The 27,567-nt window shown below is 45.1% G+C and overlaps 2 protein-coding genes across 3 annotated transcripts in view; one reads left to right on the top strand and one right to left on the bottom strand.

The window, feature by feature from the left end:
• On the top strand, nucleotides 1–6,881 carry LOC115155798 (calsequestrin-2). Its single transcript, XM_029702753.1, has 11 exons — nucleotides 1–617; nucleotides 3,239–3,323; nucleotides 3,497–3,597; nucleotides 3,679–3,790; nucleotides 4,413–4,486; nucleotides 4,596–4,726; nucleotides 5,032–5,077; nucleotides 5,203–5,257; nucleotides 5,610–5,710; nucleotides 5,819–5,893; nucleotides 6,022–6,881. Exons 1-11 carry the CDS (start codon nucleotides 381–383, stop codon nucleotides 6,262–6,264), a joined length of 1,260 nt encoding a protein of 419 aa, XP_029558613.1. The 5' UTR covers nucleotides 1–380; the 3' UTR covers nucleotides 6,265–6,881.
• A 4,622-nt stretch (nucleotides 6,882–11,503) lies between these two features.
• Nucleotides 11,504–27,567, bottom strand: part of LOC115155797 (vang-like protein 1) — a 51,114-nt gene continuing 35,050 nt past the window's right edge. For both annotated transcript variants that reach the window (XM_029702752.1, XM_029702751.1), the window contains 5 exons: nucleotides 26,680–26,855; nucleotides 14,502–14,635; nucleotides 12,557–12,722; nucleotides 12,040–12,274; nucleotides 11,504–11,911 (listed from right to left, as the gene is read on the bottom strand). In XM_029702752.1, the coding sequence (XP_029558612.1) occupies nucleotides 11,651–11,911; nucleotides 12,040–12,274; nucleotides 12,557–12,722; nucleotides 14,502–14,635; nucleotides 26,680–26,855 (972 nt within the window). In that variant the 3' untranslated portion in view covers nucleotides 11,504–11,650. The remainder of the gene's footprint in view (nucleotides 11,912–12,039; nucleotides 12,275–12,556; nucleotides 12,723–14,501; nucleotides 14,636–26,679; nucleotides 26,856–27,567) is intronic.

The following is a 27,567-nucleotide window of genomic DNA, read 5'->3' as shown; positions in this document are numbered from 1 at the left end:
GGCGCTGCTATGTACGGTATCTAGCCCCCCAGCGCTCCAGGTCTGTCAGGTCTGTTCTTTCCCTTTGTCTCGGCTGGAGAGAGGGAGCAAGGGAGTGAAACAAGGAGAGAGGATCGCTGGTTCCTGAACAAGCCTTGGGCATTGGACTATAGAGGACGGCTTGGAAGGAGACTCAAGGAGATTTATACTATAATTTAAGGGCAACCTGCTATTCTACACCTCTTTATCTATTGTTTTGTTTTTTTAAAAGTATTTTTCCATTTTGGGGAGTTTTATTGACCTTCCTCAGCCTAAGTACTCTTGTGGAGGCCGTATCTAGTGATTAAAGGTTACTCTGTGATTCTCGGGGTGTGTGGTCGTTCATAACACGTCCCTAGACCATGCTTACCCTGTGGCTGCTCCTGCTCCCGTACCTGTCTCTGTCGCCGCTCGTTCAGACCGAGAAGGGCCTGGAGTTCCCTCGCTATGACGGGAAAGACCGAGTCATCGACATCAATAACAAGAACTACCAGAAGGCCATGAGGAAGTACACCATGATGTGTCTGCTGTACCACAAACCCATCCCTGACAGGAAGGAGCTGCAGAAACAACACCAGATGACTGAGATGGTGCTGGAGGTAAGCCTCAGGAGGAGGAAGGGAAAAAAGGGAGATGGTGAGGGAGGTAAGCCTCAGGAGGAGGAAGGGAAAAAAGGGAGATGGTGAGGGAGGTAAGCCTCAGGAGGAGGAAGGGAAAAAAGGGAGATGGTGAGGGAGGTAAGCCTGAGGAGGAGGAAGGGAAAAAAGGGAGATGGTGAGGGAGGCAAGCCTCAGGAGGAGGAAGGGAAAAAAGGGAGATGGTGAGGGAGGTAAGCCTGAGGAGGAGGAAGGGAAAAAAGGGAGATGGTGAGGGAGGTAAGCCTCAGGAGGAGGAAGGGAAAAAAGGGAGATGGTGAGGGAGGTAAGCCTGAGGAGGAGGAAGGGAAAAAAGGGAGATGGTGAGGGAGGTAAGCCTGAGGAGGAGGAAGGGAAAAAAGGGAGATGGTGAGGGAGGTAAGCCTGAGGAGGAGGAAGGGAAAAAAGGGAGATGGTGAGGGAGGTAAGCCTGAGGAGGAGGAAGGGAAAAAAGGGAGATGGTGAGGGAGGTAGGGGAAGAGAGATGAAGGGAGGTGGAAGAGGAGGGAGAAGTGGGGATAAAGGAGTGGGGATGAAGGAGTCTAGGAACGAGATGGTGAAGAAAAGATGAAGGAGGACAAGGCAGAGAGAGAGAGATAAGAGATGATGGGTAGAGGAGAAAGAGGAGAGTCACTAGGGAGGGGGAGCACCTGGGCTGGACTGAGGTGATATAACAATCTGGGGTCACTGGGTCAGCTAGACCCACTCCATAAATCATTTACAGTACCTAGACATTAGAGGGTCCCAATGGGCACGGAACCACAATTTACTGAAGTGGTTATTAAGAGTGAGAGCTAGAATGAGAGACTGTCATAAAACTTTGTCATAAAATGTCATAAAATGGCTGTCATTCAATTAAACATGATCAACTCTGATTGAATCGGATTGAATACATACCCAAGGCTGAGCTACCCCGTCACAAGTCAATCAGTGATTCTTATGACTTTGAGATACTAATGTTAATGTGCAGTGTGTTGCTCTCTCTCTCTGTGTGTGTGTGTGTGTGTGTGGTGTGTGGTGTGTGGTGTGTGGTGTGGTGTGTGTGTGTGTGTGTGTGTGTGTGTGTGTGTGTGTGTGTGTGTGTGTGTGTGTGTGTGTGTGTGTGTGTGTGTCCCCAGTGCTGTCAGTTAAGGTTATTTCTGTTACTTCCTTCGACACTTCCCATAGTAATGTATGTCATTCACCCCAGCTCTCTGCCACAGGCACAAATAGGACCGGCACTCATGCCCTGTATGTTATTGAGCTATACATGTGAAGGGCATTGCAGTAGGTCTGTCTCTCTCCCTGTTTTGCTTTTACACTTAGATTGAGTCGGTCTTAAAATACTATGTCAATGACATGTATATTTATTAACTAGAGGGTTAGCTAACTGATGATTCCATTCGCTAATGTTCTATGACGGCATCTATATTATAATGTGCTATGAATATGTTTATAAGGTAATGAGTACTTCATTAGAAGCTACTTCAAGTAAAGTGTCAGTTAGTATCCCACTTCAGCAGAGCTGTGACAGTGGGCTACTATGGCCTAATCTCCTCTCCCTAGCTGTCCTGTGTTCCTCATGGCTTGTGTTAAGTTAGAGTGTGATGTGCAGCAGATAACCTGAGCACAGTCTCTTATTCCTAAAAGCCTCAGATATTTAACTCACTACAGGTGGACCAGACTAGGGTTAGGGCCCTGGGTCATCATAATTAACATAATTACTTGCTCTATTGCTTCGCTACAGGTTATCTGTATAGGATTGCATCCATGTTCCATTATTTTATAAGGAGCCAACAGAGTGAGATTTGTTTGAAGAGTCCACATCACTCTGTCAATGTTTCATCAACATACAGTATCTCATGCTTTGATAATGGCTAATTGTTCCATGTTGCATGTGGTAATGTATGTTGTGTTGTATTCTGTCTAGGCCTATGTGTTCTTTGTTTGGGTTTACTAAAGGTTGAAAAATGTACCGCTTTGCTGAGTTGTCAAAAGTATGACAACGACTTTCTTCTCGTCTACAACCAATGGAGAGTCCATGCTTCTAAATGTTAACACCGATAACTGTATTCATCAAGTGCTTTTCAAACATGTTGTTCAAAGCCCTAAATGATCACCTGTCAACATATTATCTGGATGAAGTCAGACAAATCACTCTGTTCCCCTCCTGATATTTCGGTCAGTCAGGTATTCTTAGCCTCAATTTGCCTTGGGATCTGTCAGAGCTCAAGGCCTTGGCTGGCAGACCCTCACCTATTGAGACCACAATGGCTGCAGGATTCTGGCCTGAATATGGAGCATGGCACTTTTAGTCATCATATGACTGTCTCTGTCTCCCTCTCTGTGTGTGTGTGTGGGGGGGGGCTGTTCTGTTCTCTGGCCCATTATCTACTGAATAACGTCACTCCAACTAAGCCTCATCTCGGCCTTGCCTGTTTGTCTGTCTGTTTGTCTGTCTGTTTGTCCTCCTGCCAAACATGCTTCAAACTGGATCATAGTTCCTGAGTGTAGAACAACAAGGGCTCTATTAAACACTGTTCCAATTTAAGTGTTATGATGACATTGAAAGAATGTCACTAACTGACTTTTGTCTTCATCTCCAGCTGGCTGCTCAGGTTATGGAGGAAAAGGAGATTGGGTTTGGAATGGTAGACTCCCACAAAGACACCAAGGTTGCCAAGAAGCTGGGTAAGGAAACACATTAACACTTCAGTGCGAACTATAGTTGCTCATTACTATTATACTGCATGAGTATGAAGCATACTACATGAAAGCACCAAAAGGTTTTTGTAAAGCATTCAGTGAATGGCTGTAAATAATGGTCTGTACTTGACCCTCTGATCCCTGACCTCTGACCCCAGGCCTGGTGGAAGAGGGCAGTGTATATGTGTTCAAGGCAGACCGTGTGATTGAGTTTGACGGCTTGCTCTCTGCCGACACCCTGGTGGAGTTCCTTCTAGACGTGAGTGGACTGGGGTGCCCTCATTGATACTACGGCACAGATTTAGGATCAGCTTACTGTTATTTTATTTTCTCTCTGTAGCTTTTGGAGGAGCCTGTGGAGGTGATAGGAAATGCTCTGGAGCTGAGGGCCTTCGACAGGATGGAGGAAGAAATTCGCCTCATTGGATATTTTAAGAACGAGGACTCAGAACGTGAGTGTGTGTGTCTGTCTATCTGACTTTCTGACAATCTGTCTGTGTGTGTCTGTGTGTGTATGTGTTAAGGTTGTATAAATGTGCTCCCTGTCATGCTAGTGTGATGGCCAGGGTTGGATGGCTATTGGCTGATCCCCTGGCCTTGATAATAACCGGGGAATTTTAAACTCACCATCCCCATGGATTTACATGTCCAATTTTACCCACCCTTTACCTTTTCCATTTATCGTAAGACACCGCATCGCGCTCATGATAAGCAAGGCGGCTGTCTCACCCCTGACCGACTGTGGGAGCCTAGAACTAGGGGTCAACGGGGCTCAGTTATTTCAGTACACGTATGTGTCAATGGCATTTCCCTAAAGACCAATCCTAGTCTAGCTAGCACACACAAGCTAGTAGATGCTCGCTGACAGCTATGTTAAATGATAGCAGCAGAAGGGGAATTATTCTAAATGCTGAAGTTCTACCTCTGTTCAACGGATAAGAAATGGTGTGGTTATAGAGTAGTGGTTATACAGTAGTACACCATCTTCAAAAGAAGTCAAATGCCCTCTCCTCTCCTCCCTCCCTCCTCCCATCCACTCCTTTCTCTTCTTCATAAACCGCTCCTTTCCTCCAGACTACAGTGCGTTCAAGGAGGCGGCAGAGCAGTTCCAACCCTACATCAAATTCTTTGCCACCTTTGAGAAAGCTGTGAGTATACAGACATCCATACCTTGACATCCTATATCCTTGGTCTGTGAGAAGGGGTCCTGTCAATGCAAGAAGTTGGGTGCTGATTCTGGTGTCTGTGATGTTTAAGGTGGCCAAGGAGCTGACCCTGAAAATGAACGAGGTGGATTTCTACGAGCCCTTCATGGAGGAGCCTGTCACCCTCCCTGACAGACCCAACTCTGAGGAGGAGATCGTGGTTTTCGTCACTGAACACAGAAGGTATGGAAGTGTAATATTTTTTGGGGGTGGGTGCTTATATTTGTCCTGTGTTTTCTGCATATCCCATTTCCCCCTGAGAGTCGGGTCATAGCCAGGTCAGCGGCGACCCTGGAGCAATTAGGGTTACGTGCAACATATTTTCACCTTGTCGGCTCAGGATTCTAACTAGCGACATTTCGGTTACTGGTCCAACACTCTAATTGCTAGGCTACCTGCAGCCCTACTGCGGCTGTCAGAACAGGATCACTTCATTCTGATGATCTGATCAGTGGTCTGTGACTGATAGCGTTGTGTAATGTTTTCAGGCCAACACTGCGAAAGCTGCGTGCTGAGGACATGTTTGAGACATGGGTGAGGTTCTTTGTCAGTTCATTTACCTTATGCAAGTTCAAGGGTTAGTGCAAGAAAGGCAAGTACAACAGTGAGTGTGTTCATTTCTGTCAAACCTTGGACAGCGTCTCCTGTCTCATTTTCAGGAGGACGTTGTGGAGGGGAGCCATATAGTCGCCTTCGCAGAGGAGGAGGACCCTGGTAAAAAATACATCAATATTACAGTAACATCAGCTTTGATCAGGGCCAACATCAGCTTTGATCAGGGCCAACATCAGCTTTGATCAGGGCCAACATCAGCTTTGATCAGGGCCAACATTAGCTTTGATCAGGGCCAACATCAGCTTTGATCAGGGCCAACATCAGCTTTGATCAGGGCCAACATCAGCTTTGATCAGGGCCAACATCAGCTTTGCAACATAGGTTCCTATCAGTCTTATCTGAAACTGAGAATCACTGAAATGGTTCATAGCTTTCAGGAAATCAAACAAACTTCTCCTGGCATGATAAAACACAGACTAACCTTCTTAATGTGTTGTTTGGTGGTGTTCAGATGGTTATGAGTTCCTGGAGCTGCTGAAGGAGGTGGCTAGAGACAACACCCACCACCCTGGTCTCAGCATCATCTGGATCGACCCTGATGACTTCCCCCTGGTGAGACACAGACAGACGGGTGGACGGACAGAAGGACGGACAGGACTAAGTAAACTCAAGTCCCTACAGTTTCAGATCTCACAGTGTGTTCTCTCTCACTCTCCTCAGCTTATCCCCTACTGGGAGAAGACCTTCCAGGTGGACCTGTTCAAACCTCAGATCGGCGTGGTCAATGTTACTGATGTGAGTCCCCGAACAGCTCCAATACAGCATGAGGAATTGGTGGAAACCAGTCAGAAATTGTGAAACTAATCTAACTCATGATGGTCCATGACCTTTGGCCCCTGACCTCTCTCTCTTCCTCTGGACAGGCTGACAGCATCTGGCTGGAGATGGAAGAACAAGATCTGCCCACAGCCCAGAAGCTGGCGGACTGGATAGAGAATGTCCTGTCTGGCAAGGTCAGCACAGAGGATGATGATGAGGATGACGACGATGATGAGGATGACGACGATGATGAGGATGACGACGATGATGATGACGACTCTGATGATGACTCTGATGATTCTGATGACTCTGATGTTGAAGAAGACGATGACGACGATGATGAATAATTCAAAAACTGAATTTGTCATCTAGAATTCATAACATTGTTGTATAGTCTCTTTACTGTACTATCATCAAAGTTCAGGGTGAGAAAAATAGACCTAAATGCTTTTATAGAAGATTTTGTACAACGTGTCTGGCCTAAGTCAACCGCTCTGCATTATAAGAAAACCCATTAAGAGCTTTTGTTTTTCATGAATCTGGAAACAAATCTGTTGATAAACTGAAATCGATCTTAAAGAGAGAATTAACAATGTGCTGACAGAGATACTTGAGAAAAACCCAAACAGTACTTTCCATCCTTCCCTTAATTCTACAATTAAAAAAAAATGGTTGGCGACCAAGACAAAGACATAAATCTAACTTTTGTTTGATCGATGGGGCGGCAGGTAGCCTAGCGGTTAGAGCCTTGGGGCTGTAACCGAAAGGTTGCTAGATCGAATCCCCGAGCTGGCAAGGTAAAAATCTGTCATTCTGCCCCTGAACAAGGCAGTTAACCCACTGTTCCTAGGCTGTCATTGTAAATAAGAATTTGTTCTTAACTCACCTGCCTAGTTAAATAAAAATCAGTGAACTGCTGCTGTACACTATCCTAAACCTCAATAAAGTGTGGTATCTTCGTGTATTTTGCGGTCTCCAAATCATGCCCTCTAATGCATGCTTTGTGTGTAGATAATTGCATTTTAGGTTTGACTTTCTGGATTTGAGTGCACACACTCCCTTCTCTCCATGCTACAGTGGCTATATCTTTGTTATTACTATTGGGTCCTGTGTGGCTCAGTTGGCAGAGCATGGTGTTTGGCATGCCAGGGTTGTGGGTTTGTTTCCCACGGAGGGCCAGTGTCAAAATGTAAGACGCTCTGGATAAGAGTCTGCTAAATCAGTTAAATGTAAAAATAAAATAACTATTGTAGTTAAAAAAAAAAAAGGCAGATTTTTATTGGAATATCTACATAGGCGTATAGAGGTCCATTATCAGCAACCATCACTCCTGTGTTCCAATGGCACATTGTGTTAGCTTATCCAAGTTTATCATTTTAAAAGGCTAATTGATCATTAGAAAACCCTTTTGCAACTATGTTAGTATAGCTGAAAACTGTTGCGCTACAATAGTAATTTACAACGGATTTCTGATCAATTTGATGTTATTTTAATGGACAAAGAAATGTGTTTTTCTTTCAAAAACAAGGACATTTCTAAGTTACCCCAAACTTTTGAATGGCAGTGTATATATTTTTTTACCTTTATTTAACTAGTCAAATCAGTTGAGAACAAATTCTTATTTACAATGACGGCCTACCTCGGCCAAACCCGGACGACGCTGGGCCAATTGTGAGCCGCCCTATGGGACTCCCAATCACGGCCGGATGTGATACAGCCTGGATTCTTTTCCCCTCTCCATCTGACAATATTTATTAATATTTATCCAAATATGCAGCAGCTGCAAAGCGAGATCATCATTACACACCCAGATAGGAAAAGCTGCCAATTCCTCAAGTCTCAATTCGTCTCATGTTTTACTCTCTCTTTATCTCTTTCCCTCCTTGACTCATCCCTCGTTCTCTCTCTCCCTCAGTGGGCAATTAGAAGAGAGAATACGTGAAGTGGCAGGAGAGAGATCTCGGTGTTCTGTAAGCCCAGGGTGCAGTAGTGTAAAGGGGGCTTCAGATATGAACTCACGGTCTCTACTCAACCTTCATATTACAACATCTAACCCTCTCCCTCTTGTCTTCAACTGGACAGTGCAGACAGACAATAGTCTTACTTACATACTTTCTAGTGCACAGACAAATACAAAGCACCACACACACACACACACACACACACAAACAATAAAGTAATATGAGAATATGTTGAAAATGTTCATACAAATATTTATTTTACAAATTTGAATCTTTATACAGTTATTGTAATTCCATATATGTAAATCTTAAAAAAACAACCAGTGAAAACTTGAGACCGAATTGGTCAGAACAACATTTAGGATGGCAATTGTGCACGCGCACACACACCATACATTATTGGACGAACATACTTGCATACAATAACAAAACACATTGAGCATACATCATATGTGTTTTAAAACAGAGGCACCTTTGTAATGAAGGAGACATACAAGGAGACAAATGCCCTGGTCGAATACTTTAAAAATACATCCTTTCTCCCTTCCTTGAAGTAGTCACATATCGGAATTGGTTAGATTAGGGAAAGCAATTGGTTGGCAACCTTGCTTTGACCTATCCAACACTTACAACCTGTGGTCACCTCAAGATAAAAACGAATAAAAAGGGTGAATTCAAACAGGGCAATATTCACAGCCATAATTTAATCACTATAAAATCCTCAAAAACATGTAATCTTTTGGTGACAACAATGATTGCACAATTACAATAACAAACACTTTCATTCTAATATAGTCTTGAATAATATGCACATGTAATAGGGAAGATTTGGCTAAAACAATACAATATTAAAAACAAACAAATACTGTATATTGAGTCCACAGAGATGAACATAAAAAGCCCATAGCAGTGGCAGTTGTACTAGTTGTGGCTAGATGGCACTACAGCCTCTTTTGTGACTGTAGACTTCCTGTCTGCACTCTGAACATCAATACTGAGGAATATACCATATCAAACAATGTAAAAAAAGACATTAGAAATGTATAATTTTGGCCTATTTGAATCGCTTTCAGTACATGAAGATACGGGTATGCAGACTTGGAGATAGTAGAGGAGAAGCTACGGTATCAGATTCTCTTTGAGTGTATTCTCCACACTTCGCAAACACTCATAACATGGGGACTAAAAGAGAGAATATTGTGCCATCCTTCTTTAATCTGTTGTCTTCCCTCATATCTGAAGACAAAAACTTGAGCCTCAATCTGATTCTCTTAGCTTACAGGGTTAGGTTCTGTAGAAATGTAATAATAGCTTTCTTTCATCTGGAGATAAGACACACATATAATGCATGTCTTGTCATTAGACGCCAAATCAGAAAAGTACAGAAAATCTCTCTCTCTCAAAATTATGAATATATTTTTTCCCTGTCTTACTAGCTTCTTTGTTTGCTCAACTGTAGTATTCCGCAATAGCCCACTTTGGGTTTGAGCCCAACAGGTTCTGACAACCTCTAACAGATTTGTCTAAGAATCCTGGGGAGTACAATAACAGAACCTTTTTCATCCATAAAATTCAATAACTGGACAGCCACACAAAATTACCTGTTTTAGGTCAGTTAGGATCACCACTTTGTCAGAATAATAGTAGAGAGAATAATTTATTTAAGCTTTGATGTCTTTCATCACATTCCCAGTGGGTCAGAAGTTTACATACACTCAATTAGTATTTGGTAGCATTGCCTTTAAATTGTTTAACTTGGGTCAAACGTTTCAGGTAGCCTTCCACAAGCTTCCCACTATAAGTTGGGAGAATTTTGGCCCATTCCTCCTGACAGAGCTGGTGTAACTGAGTCAGGTTTGTAGGCCTCCTTGCTCGCACACGCTTTTTCAGTTCTGCCCACAAATTTTCTGTAGGATTGAGGTCAGGGTTTTGTGATGGCCACTCCAATACCTTGACTTTGTTGTCCTTAACCCATTTTGCCACAACTTTGGAAGTATGCTTGGGGTAATTGTCCATTTGGAAGACCCATTTGCGACCAAGCTTTAACTTCCTGACTGATGTCTTGAGATGTTGCTTCAATATATCCATATAATTTTCCTGCCCCATGATGCCATTGTGAAGTGCACCAGTCCCTCCTGCAGCAAAGCACCCCCACAACATGATGCTGCCACCCTCGTGCTTCACGGTTGGGATGGTGTTCTTCAGCTTGCAAGCCTCCCCCTTTTTCCTCCAAACATAACGATGGTCATTATGGCCAAACAGTTCCATTTTTGTTTCATCAGACCAAAGGACATTTCTCTAAAAAGTACGATCTTTGTCCCCATGTGCAGTTGCAAATCGTAGTCTGGCTTTTTTATGGCGGTTTTGGAGCAGTGGCTTCTTCCTTGCTGAGTGGCCACTCAGGTTATATCAATATAGGACTCATTTGACTGTGGATATAGATACTTTTGTACCCGTTTTCCTCCAGCATCTTCACAAGGTCCTTTGCTGTTGTTCTGGGATTGATTTGCACTTTTCGCACCAAAGTACGTTCATCTCTAGGAGACAGAACGCATCTCCTTCCTGAGCGGTATGACGGCTGCGTGGTCCCATTGTGTTTATACTTGCATACTATTGTTTGTACAGATGAACGTGGTACCTTCAGGCGTTTTGAAATTGCTCCCAAGGATGAACCAGACTTGTGGAGGTCTAAAAATTGTTTTTTTTCCTCTGAGGTCTTGGCTGATTTCTTTTGATTTTCCCATGATGTCAAGCAAAGAGGCACTGAGTTTGAAGGTAGGCCTTGAAATACATCCACAGGTACACATCCAATTGACTCAAATTATGTCAATTAGCCTATCAGAAGCTTCTAAAGCCATGACATCATTTTCTGGAATTTTCCAAGCTGTTTAAAGGCACAGTCAACTTAGTGTATGTAAACTTCTGACCCACTGGAATTGTGATACGGTGAATTATAAGTGAAATAATCTGTCTGTAAACAATTGTTGGAAAAATTACTTGTGTCATGCACAAAGTTGATGTCCTAAACGACTTGCCAAAACTATAGTTTGCTAACAAGAAATTTGTGGTGTGGTTGAAAAACTTAAGTGTATGTAAACTTCCGACTTCAACCGTATATAAAAACACACATGTACAATCCATTAACTGTAAAGAAAAGCAATTCTTAGTTTGATAAAACTGAACCTGAACTGTTTTGGTGATTATTAGGTAGTATTTCATTCATATTAGCAGGGCAGACAATATGAAAATACACCCCCCCCCCACACACACACACACACACACACACACACACACACACACACACACACACACACACACACACACACACACACACACACACACACACACACACACACACACACACAGAGAGGAAGAACAAAATGCGCGAGGGTCATCTACAGTGTATTGAAAACCCCCTGACATAATTCAATGTTCCAGTGTGCCTCAGGACAATAGAAATCAGAGCATGTTCCCTAACTCTCTCCATCGGTCATCTTCACTCCAGAAGAGCCATAGGGCTGGGGATCCCTACCGTTTATTAACTACTATATGCACAGCTAACACTTCATCTTGTTACAATATCCCATATGCATCTGTTCATATCAATTACGTACAATAACAAATCTAAAAGTAGCCAAAATAATCTTTATAAACACCAGTAATATAAATAGAAGAGAGAAGCAAAATAGCACAACAAGAGCATATCAAAGTAAAAGAGGGTTTAAGAAACTGAACACAAAAAGATAAGTCTAGAATTCCCACAGTTCTTCTGTTAGACTGATGTTTCAGATTGGAGACTCAGGGTAAACTTGTGTGACTTAGGATCGACGTACTCCTCGGTCATTTGAATGTAGGGGATGGACTTGACTGTTACCGCTAGGCTGAAGTCTAGACACCTCAGTGAGAAGACTGTGTCCTCCTTTAGACCGCTAGTGACCGCAGACTCGCTGACCAGAGTCCACTGACCGGCCATCCAGCGCTCTCGACCATACTGTAGCGTAGGACCAGGGGACAGGTAGGCCTCCAGGAATGCCTGAAGAGAAACAGACACACACAATCATATTGCTATAGAGACTGTTATGTTGGGCCAAGGCCAAGAGGTGTCTAGTAGTGATACTGGCCAGGGGATGATCTGGAACCAAGTAGTTGAAGCTTGCCTACCTTGGGGCTCATGTTGTGTGTGAGGCAGAAGGCCAAGTGTCTCTGGATGCTGTCCATGCTGTGGCAGTGCTGCCTCCTGGTGGTTCGGAGGTATTTCTGCAGGGCGCGGGCCATGGAGGGGAAGATGGCCAGGGCCGCCTCCCGTACGTCCATCACATCCCCAGGGGATGCTTTCTGCTCCTCCTGCTGCATCCGCCTCACATGGATGAAGGCCTCCTCCACAGCCACCACCAGCCTAATGTTACGGCAATGTACAGAAAACATTCAGTATACTGTACACTCATCTGTTCTTGCATCCTACAAGTTATAAAAACACACAGGCCAACATTTAGCCTACTCAATTCTTATGTCAATCTATCTAAACCCTCATCTATATTTGAATCCTTACATTAAGCAGCATACTTATGTATCTTTCATCCCTCTTTCTTCCTTTCCTTTCACCCCACCTTTTTGTTTTTAAGTCACTCAGAGTCCCCCCTCCCCACTACCTCTCTCCTCCCCTCTCTTTCTCTTTCACCTGGCTCTGCGTTTGCGGACCCGTCGGTCATGGTCGGCCTCTTCGTAGTATAGTTCGTTGTGAGTGGCGTCTCTGCGCCTGGCTGCTGCAGAGATCATGGCCCGCGACTGACCCCCCACCTGCGCTCCCCCCGATCCCCCTGCTGGTCCCGCCGGGTTCACTGGGCCTACAAACAGGAAGCACAGAGGCATGATGGGAAGATCACTGTGTGGCCCAGTCAGCATATTGACAGTAACCCAGGGAAAACACAGATCTCAGTGCGGATTCTGTGTAACATCTAAATATCTCATTAGGCAGTTTCACAGTTCAGATCCTTTCACTGTGAGAGTGATTAAATATTTAGCCTGGTAGTCAGACCCGATTATGGTTTAGACAACTGCCAAATGACAACAGAGTTGGCTAAAGCAGAAACAAACACATCTGCCTATCAGGTTGGTAAATATTCATATCATTAAAAAAAACAAGAACGATCTTCAAACACAATAATACCAGTTGATCGTATAATTAATTTCTCTCTATGATGAATACCAATAACTAACCCAGAAGTAGTAAAAGCATAAATTAGGGTTCCTGTGGGATATGAATATGGAGGAGTGGAATCTGGTCCATATTTATGAGGGACGTGTGTATGAGGGTTCAGTACAGTAACCCCGGCAGATACAGGCCAAGAGAGATGAATCCATGAATCATTAACACCAAGGTGTGTGTGAGTATGTGTGTATATGAGGCTGACCGAAGCACAGGCTTGGTAGCACAGCCTTTTTCCGATTGAAAAATAAATGTTTTATGAAATTTCATTGCAATCCTATTTTTTCTAAATCCCCCAAAATCAATACGGGTGAGTTCCATTGGAGCAGATCTGGGCTGGTTAAAAACACTAGAAACCCTAAAGACCCACTCTGCTAGCCTACAGAAACACCGCTGACTTAACTGGAGAACACACTACGAGAAAAGGAGGACGAAACACACAGAGAGCCAGAGAGAGCCAGAGAGAGCCAGAGAGAGCCAGAGAGAGCCAGAGAGAGAACGAGAGAGAACGAGAGAGAACGAGAGAGAACGAGAGAGAACGAGAGAGAACGAGAGAGAACGAGAGAGAACGAGAGAGGGGGAGAGAGAACGAGGGGGAGAGAGAACGAGGGGGAGAGAGAACGAGGGGGAGAGAGAACGAGGGGGAGAGAGAACGAGGGGGAGAGAGAACGAGGGGGAGAGAGAACGAGGGGGAGAGAGAACGAGGGGGAGAGAGAACGAGGGGAGAGAGAACGAGGGGGAGAGAGAAAGGGGAGAGAGAGAGACAGACACAGACAAAGAGATAGCATGGGAATGTGCGGCAGGAGCTAGTGTGATGAATTATTAAAAGGCTGAAATGCAAATGTCTGTGAGGACAATGTACCAGCATACTCCTCTATCAAACTCTGCTACAAAGAACAGAGAAGAACCAGAAAAGCTGTCTCGCACTGAGCTTGGAAGTTGGTGCCTGTGCACATGTATATGTGTGTGTGTAAAGCATATCTCACGAATGAAAGTGGTGGTTAGATTGGTGTGTATTTGTGTGTGCATGCTTAGAAGCAGTGTAAACATTGGGGGTGGGGGAAGGGAAGTGAGGTTAGTAGTGTACACTAGTGAAAAGTGAGAGGGCACACAGAGATCTTTACCCATCTTTACTTACTGTCATTGTCCAAAAGGTAAGCTCTCACTTTAGCTTTAAACGCTGCTTAGGGTGGCATGGGAGAGTAGATGGAGAGAGAGCGACACAACGAAGCAACATACGGTAGACAGAGAGCTGAGAGAATGGAGAGAGAGCGACAAGGAATGAAAGACAGACAGTGCTGCACATTAAGATGCAGTTACAAAGAGGAAAAGAGAGATGATAGGAAGTCAGACGACACAGTGACACAAACCAAATGTAAGCATTGAGGAACCATAGAAAAACCGTAGGTGTACTAACCGTCCACGGTGTAGACCTTGAGGCCGGCCAGGTGCTTGGCGGCACGGTGCTTGGAGGCGGAGAGAAGGGCAGGGTTATGGAGAGGGAAGTCCCTGTAGTAGAACTCCAGCAGAGACAGAGCTGCCCTCTGAATACTGACACAGACAAAGAGAGCAAGAGGGAGGGAGAGAGATAGAATTAACAAAAAAACAGAGCAAACTAGAATGCTATTTGGCCCTAAACAGAGTGTACACAGTGGCAGAATACCTGACCACTGTGACTGACCCAAACCTAAGGAAAGCTTTGACTATGTACACACTCAGTGAGCATAGCCTTGCTATTGAGAAAGGCCGCTATAGGCAGACATGGCTCTCAAGAGAAGACAGGCTATGTGCACACTGCCCACAAAATGAGGTGGAAACTGAGCTACACTTCCTAACATCCTGCCCAATGTATGACCATATTAGAGACACATATTTCCCTCAGATTACACAGATCCACTAAGAATTCAAAAACAAACCCAATCTTGATAAACTCCCATATCTACTGGGTGAAATACCACAGTGTGCCATCACAGCAGCAAGATGTGTGACCTGTTGTCACAAGAAAAGGGCAACCAGTGAAGAACAAACACCATTGTAAATACAACCCATATTTATGATTATTTATTTTCCCTTGTGTACTTTAACCATTTGTACATTGTTACAACACTGTATCTATACATAATATGACATTTGTAATGTCTTTATTCCTTTGAAACTTCTGTATGTGTAATGTTCACTGTTAATTTTTATTGTTGGTTTCACTTTTGTATATTATCTACCTCACTTGCTTTGGCAATGTTAACACGTTTCCCATGCCAATAAAGCCCCTTGAATTGAATTGAGAGAGAGAAAGAGAGAGAGAGGGGGATAGAGAGAGAGAGAGAAAGAGGGGGATAGAGAGAGAGAGAAAGAGGGGGATAGAGAGAGAGGTCATGATCAGATGAGCTCCTGCATTTTTCAGCATGTTCTTAAAAAAAAGATAGATTTAGAGTTAGATAAACTTGGATTTTTTGTCAGGAACATATACATGATGCTACCCTCTACAACGTAACCTTCCCCCCAAATCAAAATTCTAAACCTACAACATGATTTTGGACAGAATTACGGAATCACCTGGAAGGCTTACAACTACCAAAGGTTATTATTCCAACGCTATACAGCAAATGCTCTGGAAAACAACAGAAACCTGAAAACACCATCCAACCTGGAACTGAGTGAGTAATGTTTAATCTGAAGATATATTTTATTTCCAAAAGCCAAGAAGAAAAATACATTACATTACTTTATAAGGACTGAATGCTAAATTAAGGCTGCCAAGCTTGATACAACTTGAATTAGCACTGATGTGTCAAGTGAGAGGTGTCAAAGCCCTTTAGCCCAACAATGGCAGGAGAGTGGAACAGTCTACTCCAACCACATGGAGAGGCCTTAGAAGCTGCCTCCTGCTGTTCAGAGGTAATTAAATACAGTACTCTGTGTATGTAAATAATGATAATGCAAGAAAAAACATCAAAATTAAGCTCCTTATGGAAAATCAAGAGACTATTATAAAAATGGGAACATCAGCAACCTCATCTTCCACACAAACCATCCCCTGGCATGACACAGTGCTATATTAACCAGACCATCCCCTGGCATGGCACAGTGCTATATTAACCAGACCATCCCCTGGCATGACACAGTGCTATATTAACCAGACCATCCCCTGGCACAGTGCTATATTAACCAGACCATCCCCTGGCACAGTGCTATATTAACCAGACCATCCCCTGGCATGGCACAGTGCTATATTAACCAGACCATCCCCTGGCATGGCACAGTGCTATATTAACCAGACCATCCCCTGGCATGACACAGTGCTATATTAACCAGACCATCCCCTGGCATGGCACAGTGCTATATTAACCAGACCATCCCCTGGCATGGCACAGTGCTATATTAACCAGACCATCCCCTGGCATGGCACAGTGCTATATTAACCAGACCATCCCCTGGCATGGCACAGTGCTATATTAACCAGACCATCCCCTGGCATGGCACAGTGCTATATTAACCAGACCATCCCCTGGCATGGCACAGTGCTATATTAACCAGACCATCCCCTGGCATGGCACAGTGCTATATTAACCAGACCATCCCCTGGCATGGCACAGTGTTATATTAACCAGACCATCCCCTGGCATGGCACAGTGTTATATTAACCAGACCATCCCCTGGCATGACACAGTGCTATATTAACCAGACCATCCCCTGGCATGACACAGTGCTATATTAACCAGACCATCCCCTGGCATGACACAGTGCTATATTAACCAGACCATCCCCTGGCATGACACAGTGCTATATTAACCAGACCATCCCCTGGCATGGCACAGTGCTATATTAACCAGACCATCCCCTGGTATGGCACAGTGCTATATTAACCCGACCATCCCCTGGTATGGCACAGTGCTATATTAACCAGACCATCCCCTGGCATGGCACAGTGCTATATTAACCAGACCATCCCCTGGCATGGCACAGTGCTATATTAACCAGACCATCCCCTGGCATGACACAGTGCTATATTAACCAGACCATCCCCTGGCATGACACAGTGCTATATTAACCAGACCATCCCCTGGCATGGCACAGTGCTATATTAACCAGACCATCCCCTGGCATGGCACAGTGCTATATTAACCAGACCATCCCCTGGCATGACACAGTGCTATATTAACCAGACCATCCCCTGACATGGCACAGTGCTATATTAACCAGACCATCCCCTGGCATGGCACAGTGCTATATTAACCAGACCATCCCCTGACATGACACAGTGCTATATTAACCAGACCATCCCCTGGCATGGCACAGTGCTATATTAAACAGACCATCCCCTGGCATGACACAGTGCTATATTAACCAGACCATCCCCTGACATGACACAGTGCTATATTAACCAGACCATCCCCTGGCATGGCACAGTGCTATATTAACCAGACCATCCCCTGGCATGGCACAGTGCTATATTAACCAGACCATCCCCTGGCATGGCACAGTGCTATATTAACCAGACCATCCCCTGGCATGGCACAGTGCTATATTAACCAGACCATCCCCTGGCATGACACGGTGCTATATTAACCAGACCATCCCCTGGCATGACACAGTGCTATATTAACCAGACCATCCCCTGGCATGACACAGTGCTATATTAACCAGACCATCCCCTGGCATGGCACAGTGCTATATTAACCAGACCATCCCCTGGCATGGCACAGTGCTATATTAACCAGACCATCCCCTGGCATGGCACAGTGCTATATTAACCAGACCATCCCCTGGCATGGCACAGCGCTATATTAACCAGACCATCCCCTGGCATGGCACAGCGCTATATTAACCAGACCATCCCCTGGCATGGCACAGCGCTATATTAACCAGACCATCCCCTGGCATGGCACAGTGCTATATTACCCAGACCATCCCCTGGCATGGCACAGCGCTATATTAACCAGACCATCCCCTGGCATGGCACAGCGCTATATTAACCAGACCATCCCCTGGCATGGCACAGTGCTATATTAACCAGACCATCCCCTGGCATGACACAGTGCTATATTAACCAGACCATCCCCTGGCATGGCACAGCGCTATATTAACCAGACCATCCCCTGGCATGGCACAGCGCTATATTAACCAGACCATCCCCTGGCATGGCACAGTGCTATATTAACCAGACCATCCCCTGGCATGGCACAGTGCTATATTAACCAGACCATCCCCTGGCATGACACAGTGCTATATTAACCAGACCATCCCCTGGCATGGCACAGTGCTATATTAACCAGACCATCCCCTGGCATGACACAGTGCTATATTAACCAGACCATCCCCTGGCATGGCACAGTGCTATATTAACCAGACCATCCCCTGGCATGGCACAGTGCTATATTAACCAGACCATCCCCTGGCATGACACAGTGCTATATTAACCAGACCATCCCCTGGCATGGCACAGTGCTATATTAACCAGACCATCCCCTGACATGACACAGTGCTATATTAAACAGACCATCCCCTGGCATGGCACAGCGCTATATTAACCAGACCATCCCCTGGCATGGCACAGTGCTATATTAACCAGACCATCGCCGGGCATGGCACAGTGCTATATTAACCAGACCATCCCCTGGCATGGCACAGTGCTATATTAACCAGACCATCCCCTGGCATGACACAGTGCTATATTAACCAGACCATCCCCTGACATGGCACAGTGCTATATTAACCAGACCATCCCCTGGCATGGCACAGTGCTATATTAACCAGACAATCCCCTGGCATGGCACAGTGCTATATTAACCAGACCATCCCCTGGCATGGCACAGTGCTATATTAACCAGACCATCCCCTGGCATGGCACAGTGCTACATTAGCTCACTACCTCTCTGTTAAGAGGGGGGGGGGGGGGTGTTAACGAGGGGTGGAAAGTTGTGATACTAGACAACGAGGACTCAGTCAGCTAATATAAATCTCTATACGTCTGGAACAGTATTTGTACAGGGCAACCCCAAATAGTTTCAGCTGGACTTTCACCTAATCAAAGAATTAGCCCAGCAGGAGAAGCTCTCCCTTGAGAAAGATACCCCCACCCCGAGCGGGTCAGACCAGACCTCTTCATTATATAACCCCACAGACGAGCCACCCCCAGCGGAAAGTCAACCTCCCAGCACAGAGTACTACCCCCTCATTGAAATGAAGGATACATTTACCCAGCTGGAGGTAAGGCAAGTGGAGCTGGAACAGCATGTGATTACACTCCAGTCAGCACAGACCCAGACAACAGTCCAGCACAACAACACTCCCTTAACCAGACAACAGTCCAGCACAACAACACTCCCTTAACCAGACCCAGACAACAGTCCAGCACAGCAACACTCCCTTAACCAGACCCAGACAACAGTCCAGCACAACAACACTCCCTTAACCAGACCCAGACAACAGTCCAGCACAGCAACACTCCCTTAACCAGACCCAGACAACAGTCCAGCACAACAACACCCCCTTAACCAGACCCAGACAACAGTCCAGCACAACACTCCCTTAACCAGACAACAGTCCAGCACAACAACACCCCCTTAACCAGACAACAGTCCAGCACAACACTCCCTTAACCAGACAACAGTCCAGCACAACAACACTCCCTTAACCAGACCCAGACAACAGTCCAGCACAGCAACACTCCCTTAACCAGACCCAGACAACAGTCCAGCACAACAACACCCCCTTTACCAGACCCAGAGAGCTGGAGGTGGAGAGAGACATATCTGAACTCCGGACTGTGGTGAGACAACTTCAACAATATAAAAAGCAAGAGGAGGAGAAGAACAGAGCACTAGAGGAAAGAATCAGACTGCTGGAGGAGAGGGTGAGGGGGATGGCGTGTGACAGAGAACAACCCTCTAGAGAGGTGGCCACCCCCGCAGAGAAGCCAGCAGAACAGCCCACCTCAGCTCCCAACATCACAGCAGAACAGTCCACACCAGACCCTGACCATAGTGTAGACATCACAGCAGAACAGACAAATGAGGAACCCCAAGCCCAGGGGATCTCACCCCCTCTGAGCCCCCCCCCCCCCCCCCCCCGTCAGCCACCCTGACAACCCCCCCACACCCACTGAGGACATACACAAGACACAGATTGTACTTATGGACTCAAATGGGAAATATATAGAAGAAAATAAACTTTCTCCCAAACATAGGTGTCCAAACACCCAGCACACCCTAAACCTTCTGTCTGAGGACCAACTAGGTTCACCTAGCCACATAATAATACACACAGGCACAAATGACCTGAGAACACAGCAGGAAAGGGTGGCCACAGCACTGAAGGGAGTGATTGAAAAAGCTTCTTCTACTTTCCCCAATGCACCACGAAAAGACTTCCACCCTGCTACCATACAGTGGGTAAACGCAAGTATTACCCGTGACTGTGTCTCAAAACCAAATGTTTTCCTGGCCCACCACTCCACCCTGGACTTGAACAGCCTCTATGACCAGGTCCACCTATACAACGCAGCAGTGCCCACCTTCGCCCGGACTCTAAAGGACATCGCTCTCAAACGCAGCCTCAACTCTTCACACAGGAGTAACAGATCAATAGACACCCCGCCCAGACCAGCGAGACCCTCTCCCAGACCTGCGGGACCCCCCCTGGACCTACACATAGAGGACCCACGCCTAGAGGACCTACATCCAGAACACAGCAGCACCAGTCACATCCACACCCCAACCAATCAACACCCCCCCCAAGTCAACCATGCCCACACCCCATTTAGGCCCTCTCAGATCAGATCTATGTCCCTCCTGCCCACACCATGCACCCCACCCCCGCAAAGAGGGCCTCAACATGGAAGTCACACAAACGCCCAGGCCGTGAGCAGGAAAACAGGAACGACCCCCACTCTTACACTAGCACAAGCCAATGGAATGTACCAGATGCTCAGCAGGCTCTGCTCACACTTACTGGTCTGAAGCAAAACCACACAACCACCAACATTGGACACTTTATGGAACACAAAGCCTTCACATTTTACATTTTAGTCATTTAGCAGACGCTCTTATCCAGAGCGACTTACAGTAGTGAATGCATACATTTCATAAATTTTTCCCCCGTACTGGTCCCCCGTGGGAATCGAACCCACAACCCTGGCATTGCAAACACCATGCTCTACCAACTGAGCCACATGGGACTTCACCATCTCATCCAAGGACTTCATCAAAGAAATCGGAAATACAGACATTGTCATCCTACAAGAAACCTGGTATAGAGGAGACGGACCCACTGGTTGCCCTCTAGGTTACAGAGAGCTGGTAGGCCCATCCACCAAACTACCAGGTGTGAAACAGGGAAGGGACTCAGGGGGTATGCTAATTTGGTATAGAGCAGACCTAACTCACTCCATTAAATGAATCAAAACAGGAACATTTTACATTTGTCTAGAAATTCAAAAGGAAATGATCTCAACAGAGAAAAATGTCCTGTGTGCTACCTATATCCTCCCACTAGAATCCCCATACTTTAATAAAGACAGCTTCTCCATCCTACCTATATCCCTCCACTAGAATCCCCATACTTTAATAAAGACAGCTTCTCCATCCTAGAGGGGGAAATCAATCATTTCCAGGCCCAGGGACATGTACAAGTTTGTGGCAACCTAAATGCCAGAACTGGACAAGAACCTGAAACCCTCAGCACACAGGGGGACAAACACCTGCCTGGAGGTGACAGCATTCCCTCCCCCATATGCCCCCCTAGGCACTATCACAACATAAACAGGTCACAACTCCTGCAGCTCTGTCGCACGCTGGGTATGTCCATAGACTCTAAACACTTCTGCGAAAATTGGAAAACACTAAACAACACAATGAATTATCTATCCAAAATGGAGATGTATGGGTAAACCACCAAAAACATACGACATTATAAAATCCATGTACACAAACAACAATTGTGTGGTTAAAATAGGCAAAGAAAACACACATTTCTTCCCACAGGGCGGTGGGGTGAGACAGGGATGCAGCTTAAGCCCCACCCTCTTTAACATATATATCAACAGATTGGCGAGGGCACTAGAAAAGTCTGCAGCACCCGGCCTCACCCTACTAGAATCCGAAGTCAAATGTCTACTGATGATCTGGTGCTTCTGTCACCAACCAAGGAGGGCCTACTGCAGCACCTAGATCTTCTGCACAGATTCTGCCTGACCTGGGCCCTGACTGTAAATCTCAGTACGACCAAAATAATGGTGTTCCAAAAAAGGTCCAGTCGCCAGGACCACGAACACAAATTCCATCTAGACACACTATACATACCTTGGCCTAAACATCAGCACCACAGGTAACTTCCACAAAGCCTTAAACGGTCATCTGAGAGACACGGCAAGAAGGGCATTCTATGCCATCAAAAGGAACATCAAATTCGACATACCAATTAGGATCTGGCTAAAAATACTTGAATCAGTTATAGAACCCATTGCCCTTTATGGTTGTGAGGTCTGGGGTCCGCTCACCAACCAAGAACTCACAAAAAAATGGGACAAACACCAAATTGTGACTGCATGCAGAATTCGGCAAAAATATCCTCAGTGTACAACGTAGAACACCAAATAATGCATGCAGAGCAGAATTAGGCCGATACCCGCAAATTATTAAAATCCATAAAAGAGACGTTAAATTCTACAACCACCTAAAAGGAAGCGATTCCCAAACCTTCCATAACAAAGCCATCACCTAAAGAGAGATGAACCTGGAGAAGAGTCCCTAAGCAAGCGGGTCCTGGGGCTCTGTTCACAAACACACCCCACAGAGCCCCAGGACAGAAAAACAATTAGACCCAAACAAACCATGAGAAAACAAAAAGATAATTACTTGTCACATTGGAAAGAATTAACAAAAAAACAGAGCAAACTAGAATGCTATTTGGCCCTAAACGGAGAGTACACAGTGGCAGAATACCTGACCACTGTGACTGACCCAAACTGAAGGAAAGCTTTGACTATGTACAGACTCAGTGAGCATAGCCTTGCTATTGAGAAAGGCTGCCGTAGGCAGACCTGGCTCTCAAGAGAAGACAGTTTATGTGTACACTGCCCACAAAATAAGGTGGAAACTGAGCTGCACTTCCTAACCCCCTGCCCAATGTATGACCATATTAGAGACACATACAGTTGAAGTCGGAAGTTTACATACACCTTAGGCAAATACATTTAAACTCAGTTTTTCACAATTCCTGACATTTAATCTAAGCTTGTATTTCTTTCATCACATTCCCTGTGGGTCAGAAGTTTACATACACTCAATTAGTATTTGGTAGCATGACCTTTAATTGTTTAACTTGGGTCAAACGTTTCGGGTAGCCTTCCACAAGCTTCCCACAATAAGTTGGGTGAATTTTGGCCCATTACTCCTGACAAAGCTGGTGTAACTGAGTCAGGTTTGTAGGCCTCCTTGCTCGCACACGCTTTTTCAGTTCTGCCCACAAATTCTCTATAGGATTGAGGTCAGGTCTTTGTGATGGCCACTCCAAGACCTTGACTTTGTTGTCCTTAAGCCATTTTGCCACAACTTTGGAAGTATGCTTGGGGTCATTGTCCATTTGGAAGACCCATTTGTGACCAAGCTTTAACTTCCTGACTGATGTCTTGAGATGTTGCTTCAATATATCCACATAATTTTCCTGCCTCATGATGCCATCTATTTTGTGAAGTGCACCAGTCCCTCCTGCAGCAAAGCACCTCCACAACATGATGCTGCCACCCCCGTGTTTCACAGTTGGGATGGTGTTCTTCGGCTTGCAAGCCTCCCCCTTTTTCCTCCAAACATAAAAGGTCATTATGGCCAAACAGTTCTATTTTTGTTTCATCAGACCAGAGGACATTTCTCCAAAGAGTACGATCTTTGTCACAATGTGCAGTCTCAAACCGTAGTCTGGCTTTTTTATGGCGGTTTTGGAGCAGTGGCTTCTTCCTTGCTGAGCGGCCTCTCAGGTTATGTCGATATATGACTCGTTTTACTGTGGATATAGATACTTTTGTACCCGTTAACTCCAGCATCTTCACAAGGTCCTTTGCTGTTGTTCTGGGATTGATTTGCACTTTTTGCACCAAAGTACGTTCATCTCTAGGAGACAGAACGCATCTCCTTCCTGAGCGGTATGACAGCTGTGTGGTCCCATGGTGTTTATACTTGCGTACTATTGTTGGTACAGAACGTGGTACCTTCAGGCATTTGGAAATTGCTGAAAAGGATGAACCAGACATGTGGAGGTCTACAATTTGTTTTTCTCTGAGGTCTTGGCTGATTTCTTTTGATTTTCCCATGATGTCAAGCAAAGAGGCACTGAGTTTGAAGGTAGGCCTTGAAATACATCCACAGGTACACCTCCAATTGACTCAAATGATGTCAATTGGCCTATCAGAAGCTTCTAAAGCCATGACATCATTTTCTGGAATTTTTCAAGCTGTTTAAAGGCACAGTCAACTTAGTGTATGTAAACTTCTGACCCACTGGAATTGTGATACGGTGAATTCTAAGTGAAATATTCTGTCTGTAAACAATTGTTGGAAAAATTACTTGTGTCATGCACAAAGTAGATGTTCTAACCAACTTGCCAAAACTATAGTTTGTTAACAAGAAATTTTGGGAGTGGTTGAAAAACTAGTTTTAATGACTCCAACCTAAGTGTATGTAAACTTCCGTCTTCAACTGTATTTCCCTCAGATTACTCAGAACCACAAAGAATTCGAAAACAAACCCGAATTTGATAAACTCCCATATCTACTGGGTGAAATACCACAGTGTGCCATCACAGCAGCAAGATTTGTGAGTAATTGCCAAGAAACTGAAGATCTCGTACAACGCTGTGTACTACTCCCTTCACAGAACAGCGCAAACTGGCTCTAATCAGAATAGAAAGAGGAGTGGGAGTCCCCGGTGAACAACTGAGCAAGAGGACAAGTACATTAGTGTGTCTAGTTTGAGAAACAGACACCTCACAAGTCCTCAACTGGCAGCTTCATTAAATAGCACCCACAAAACACCAGTCTCAACATCAACAGTGAAGAGGCGACTCCGGGATGCTGGCCTTCTAGGCAGTTGCAAAGAAAAAGCCATTTCTCAGACTGGCCAATAAAAATAAAAGATTAAGATGGGCAAAAAAAACACAGACACTGGACAGAGGAACTCTGCCTAGAAGGCCAGCATCCCGGAGTCGCCTCTTCACTGTTGATTTTAAAACTAGCAGAAATCCCACTCTGGAACGTTGATATGTCAGTAATAATAAAATATATTTTCAAGATTCATGTTGACATTATTCAATATTCATTACAAAAAAATTATTGAAATCAAAATACTACTCGTAAAGTACAAGCCGTAAGGCTTCACATGACACCAACTATTGAATTGTGCACCTACAGATGAAACATTATGGAGACTTAAAGGAGGCCTGCGTAAGGCCTAAATGTCACAAATAGTCCAACTTCAATTAATTGTCTCAATTACGCTTTAAGATACAAATGACAAATATATGTCAACAATCCATGGAGTGGGTTTTATTTTGGGTTGCGCCGACAAGGCATTTATCATTTGTCCACTGCTGTTAATTCTGCCTATTGATTGTACAAATAATAAAAACATAAAGAAAAAGGATCCTTCTATGGATTACATTTTGTGAAAATCCCCAAAATCATGATGTTCTAGTTTTTTCTAGTTTTGTGAGGAATCACCCAGCACAGCTCTGGGTAGAAGTTGTCCTAAGGCACAGATCTTGGAGCAGTTTGTCTTCCACAAACCCCAACCGGAAAAAGGGGAAAACACAAAGCTGACCTTAGATCAGTTACTAGAGAGGGAATTCATCATAATCAATCAAAGCAGCCCCCTTTTGTCAGGCCCCCACCCCAATTCCCAGAACTGCCCCCCAGAGTGAAGGGACTGAAGCATTCTGGGTGATTTAGTAACTAAATTACTGCTACTCTTCCCCTTGGACATGAGTCTCCAATTACTCACAGTTCAACAGTGTGTGTGTGTGTGTGTGTGTGTGTGTATGTATATACACACACCTGTATGGGTGGGGGGCATTCTAAAAGCATTCTCTAATAGTCTGATTATCTGTAGATGTTTCTGCTAGCTGATTGATCAGCTGACTGGGGTTACTCAGTTCAACAGTGCCACAGTAAGTACACCAGCCAGATCCCTGAGGCTCCACTGTTGTATACAGACAGAGTTCATATTGCTGGAAGATAAATGACTTTGCTACAGTCAGCTGCACCATTTTAGCAAGAGATTGTTGCAGCATGGATTTGCTTGATTAATATGCTAAGATGCTTATGAAATGATTGAATTTCTCTACATCATATTTCAGTTGGTTTTGAGTGTGTGTGTGTGTGTGTGAGTGTGTGTGTATGTGAGTGTGTGTGGATGTGAGCGTGGATGTGTATGTGAGCGTGGATGTGAGCGTGGATGTGTATGTGAGCGTGGATGTGGATGTGGATGTGAGCGTGGATGTGGATGTGAGCGTGGATGTGAGTGTGGATGTGAGTGTGGATGTGAGTGTGGATGTGTATGTGTGAGTGAGTGAGTGAGTGAGTGTGTGTGTGTGAGTGTGTGTGTTACCTGAGCTGTCCCAGGTTGTAGTAGCGTGTCTCTCCGTCAGTGGAGCGTATAACACACAGGCTGTAGCAGGGCTGGAGCTGTCTGAGCTCCAGCAGAACAATGGCCAGGTAGTGGACAAACAGCAGAGAGTCCACCAGAGACACGGCAAACTGGACGATACCCTGGTAGTCCTCATCCTGGAAACACAGAGTTAACACACACACACACGTGTTTGCAAGTGGCATGAAAAAGCTCATCCAGAGGTGGTGCTCCTAGTGGCCGGGGACTTTAATGCAGGGAAACTTAAATCCGTTTGACCTCATTTCTACCAGCATGTTACATGTGCAACCAGAGGTAAAAAAGAAAAAATCTAGACCACCATTACTCCACACACAGAGATGCGTACAAAGCTCTCACTTGCCATCTATTTGACAAATCTGACCATAATTCTATCCTCCTGATTCCTGCTTACAAGCAAAAACTAAAGCAGGAAGTACCAGTGATTAGATCAATACGTAAGTGGTCAGATGACGCAGATGCAAAGGTACAGGACTGTTTTGCTAGAACAGACTGGAATATGTTCCGGGATTCATCCGATGGCATTGAGGAGTACACCACCAGTCACTGGCTTCATCAATAAGTGCATTAATGACATCGTCCCCATGGTGACCGTACATACATACCCCAACCAGAAGCCATGGATTACAGGCAACATCCGCACTGAGCTAAAGGGTAGAGCTGCCGCTTTCAAGGAGTGGGACTCTAACCCGGAAGCTTATAAGAAATCCCGCTATGCCCTCCGACGAACCATCAAACAGGCAAAGCATCAATACAGGACTAAGATTGAATCGTACTACTCCAGCTCTGACGCTCGTCGGACGTGCCAAGGCTTGCAAATTATTACGGACT

Source organism: Salmo trutta, chromosome 20, assembly GCF_901001165.1.
Source record: "Salmo trutta chromosome 20, fSalTru1.1, whole genome shotgun sequence".
Lineage (NCBI taxonomy): Eukaryota > Metazoa > Chordata > Actinopteri > Salmoniformes > Salmonidae > Salmo > Salmo trutta.
Note: the sequence above shows the minus strand (reverse complement) of the source record. Positions and strands in the feature narration are given on the sequence as shown.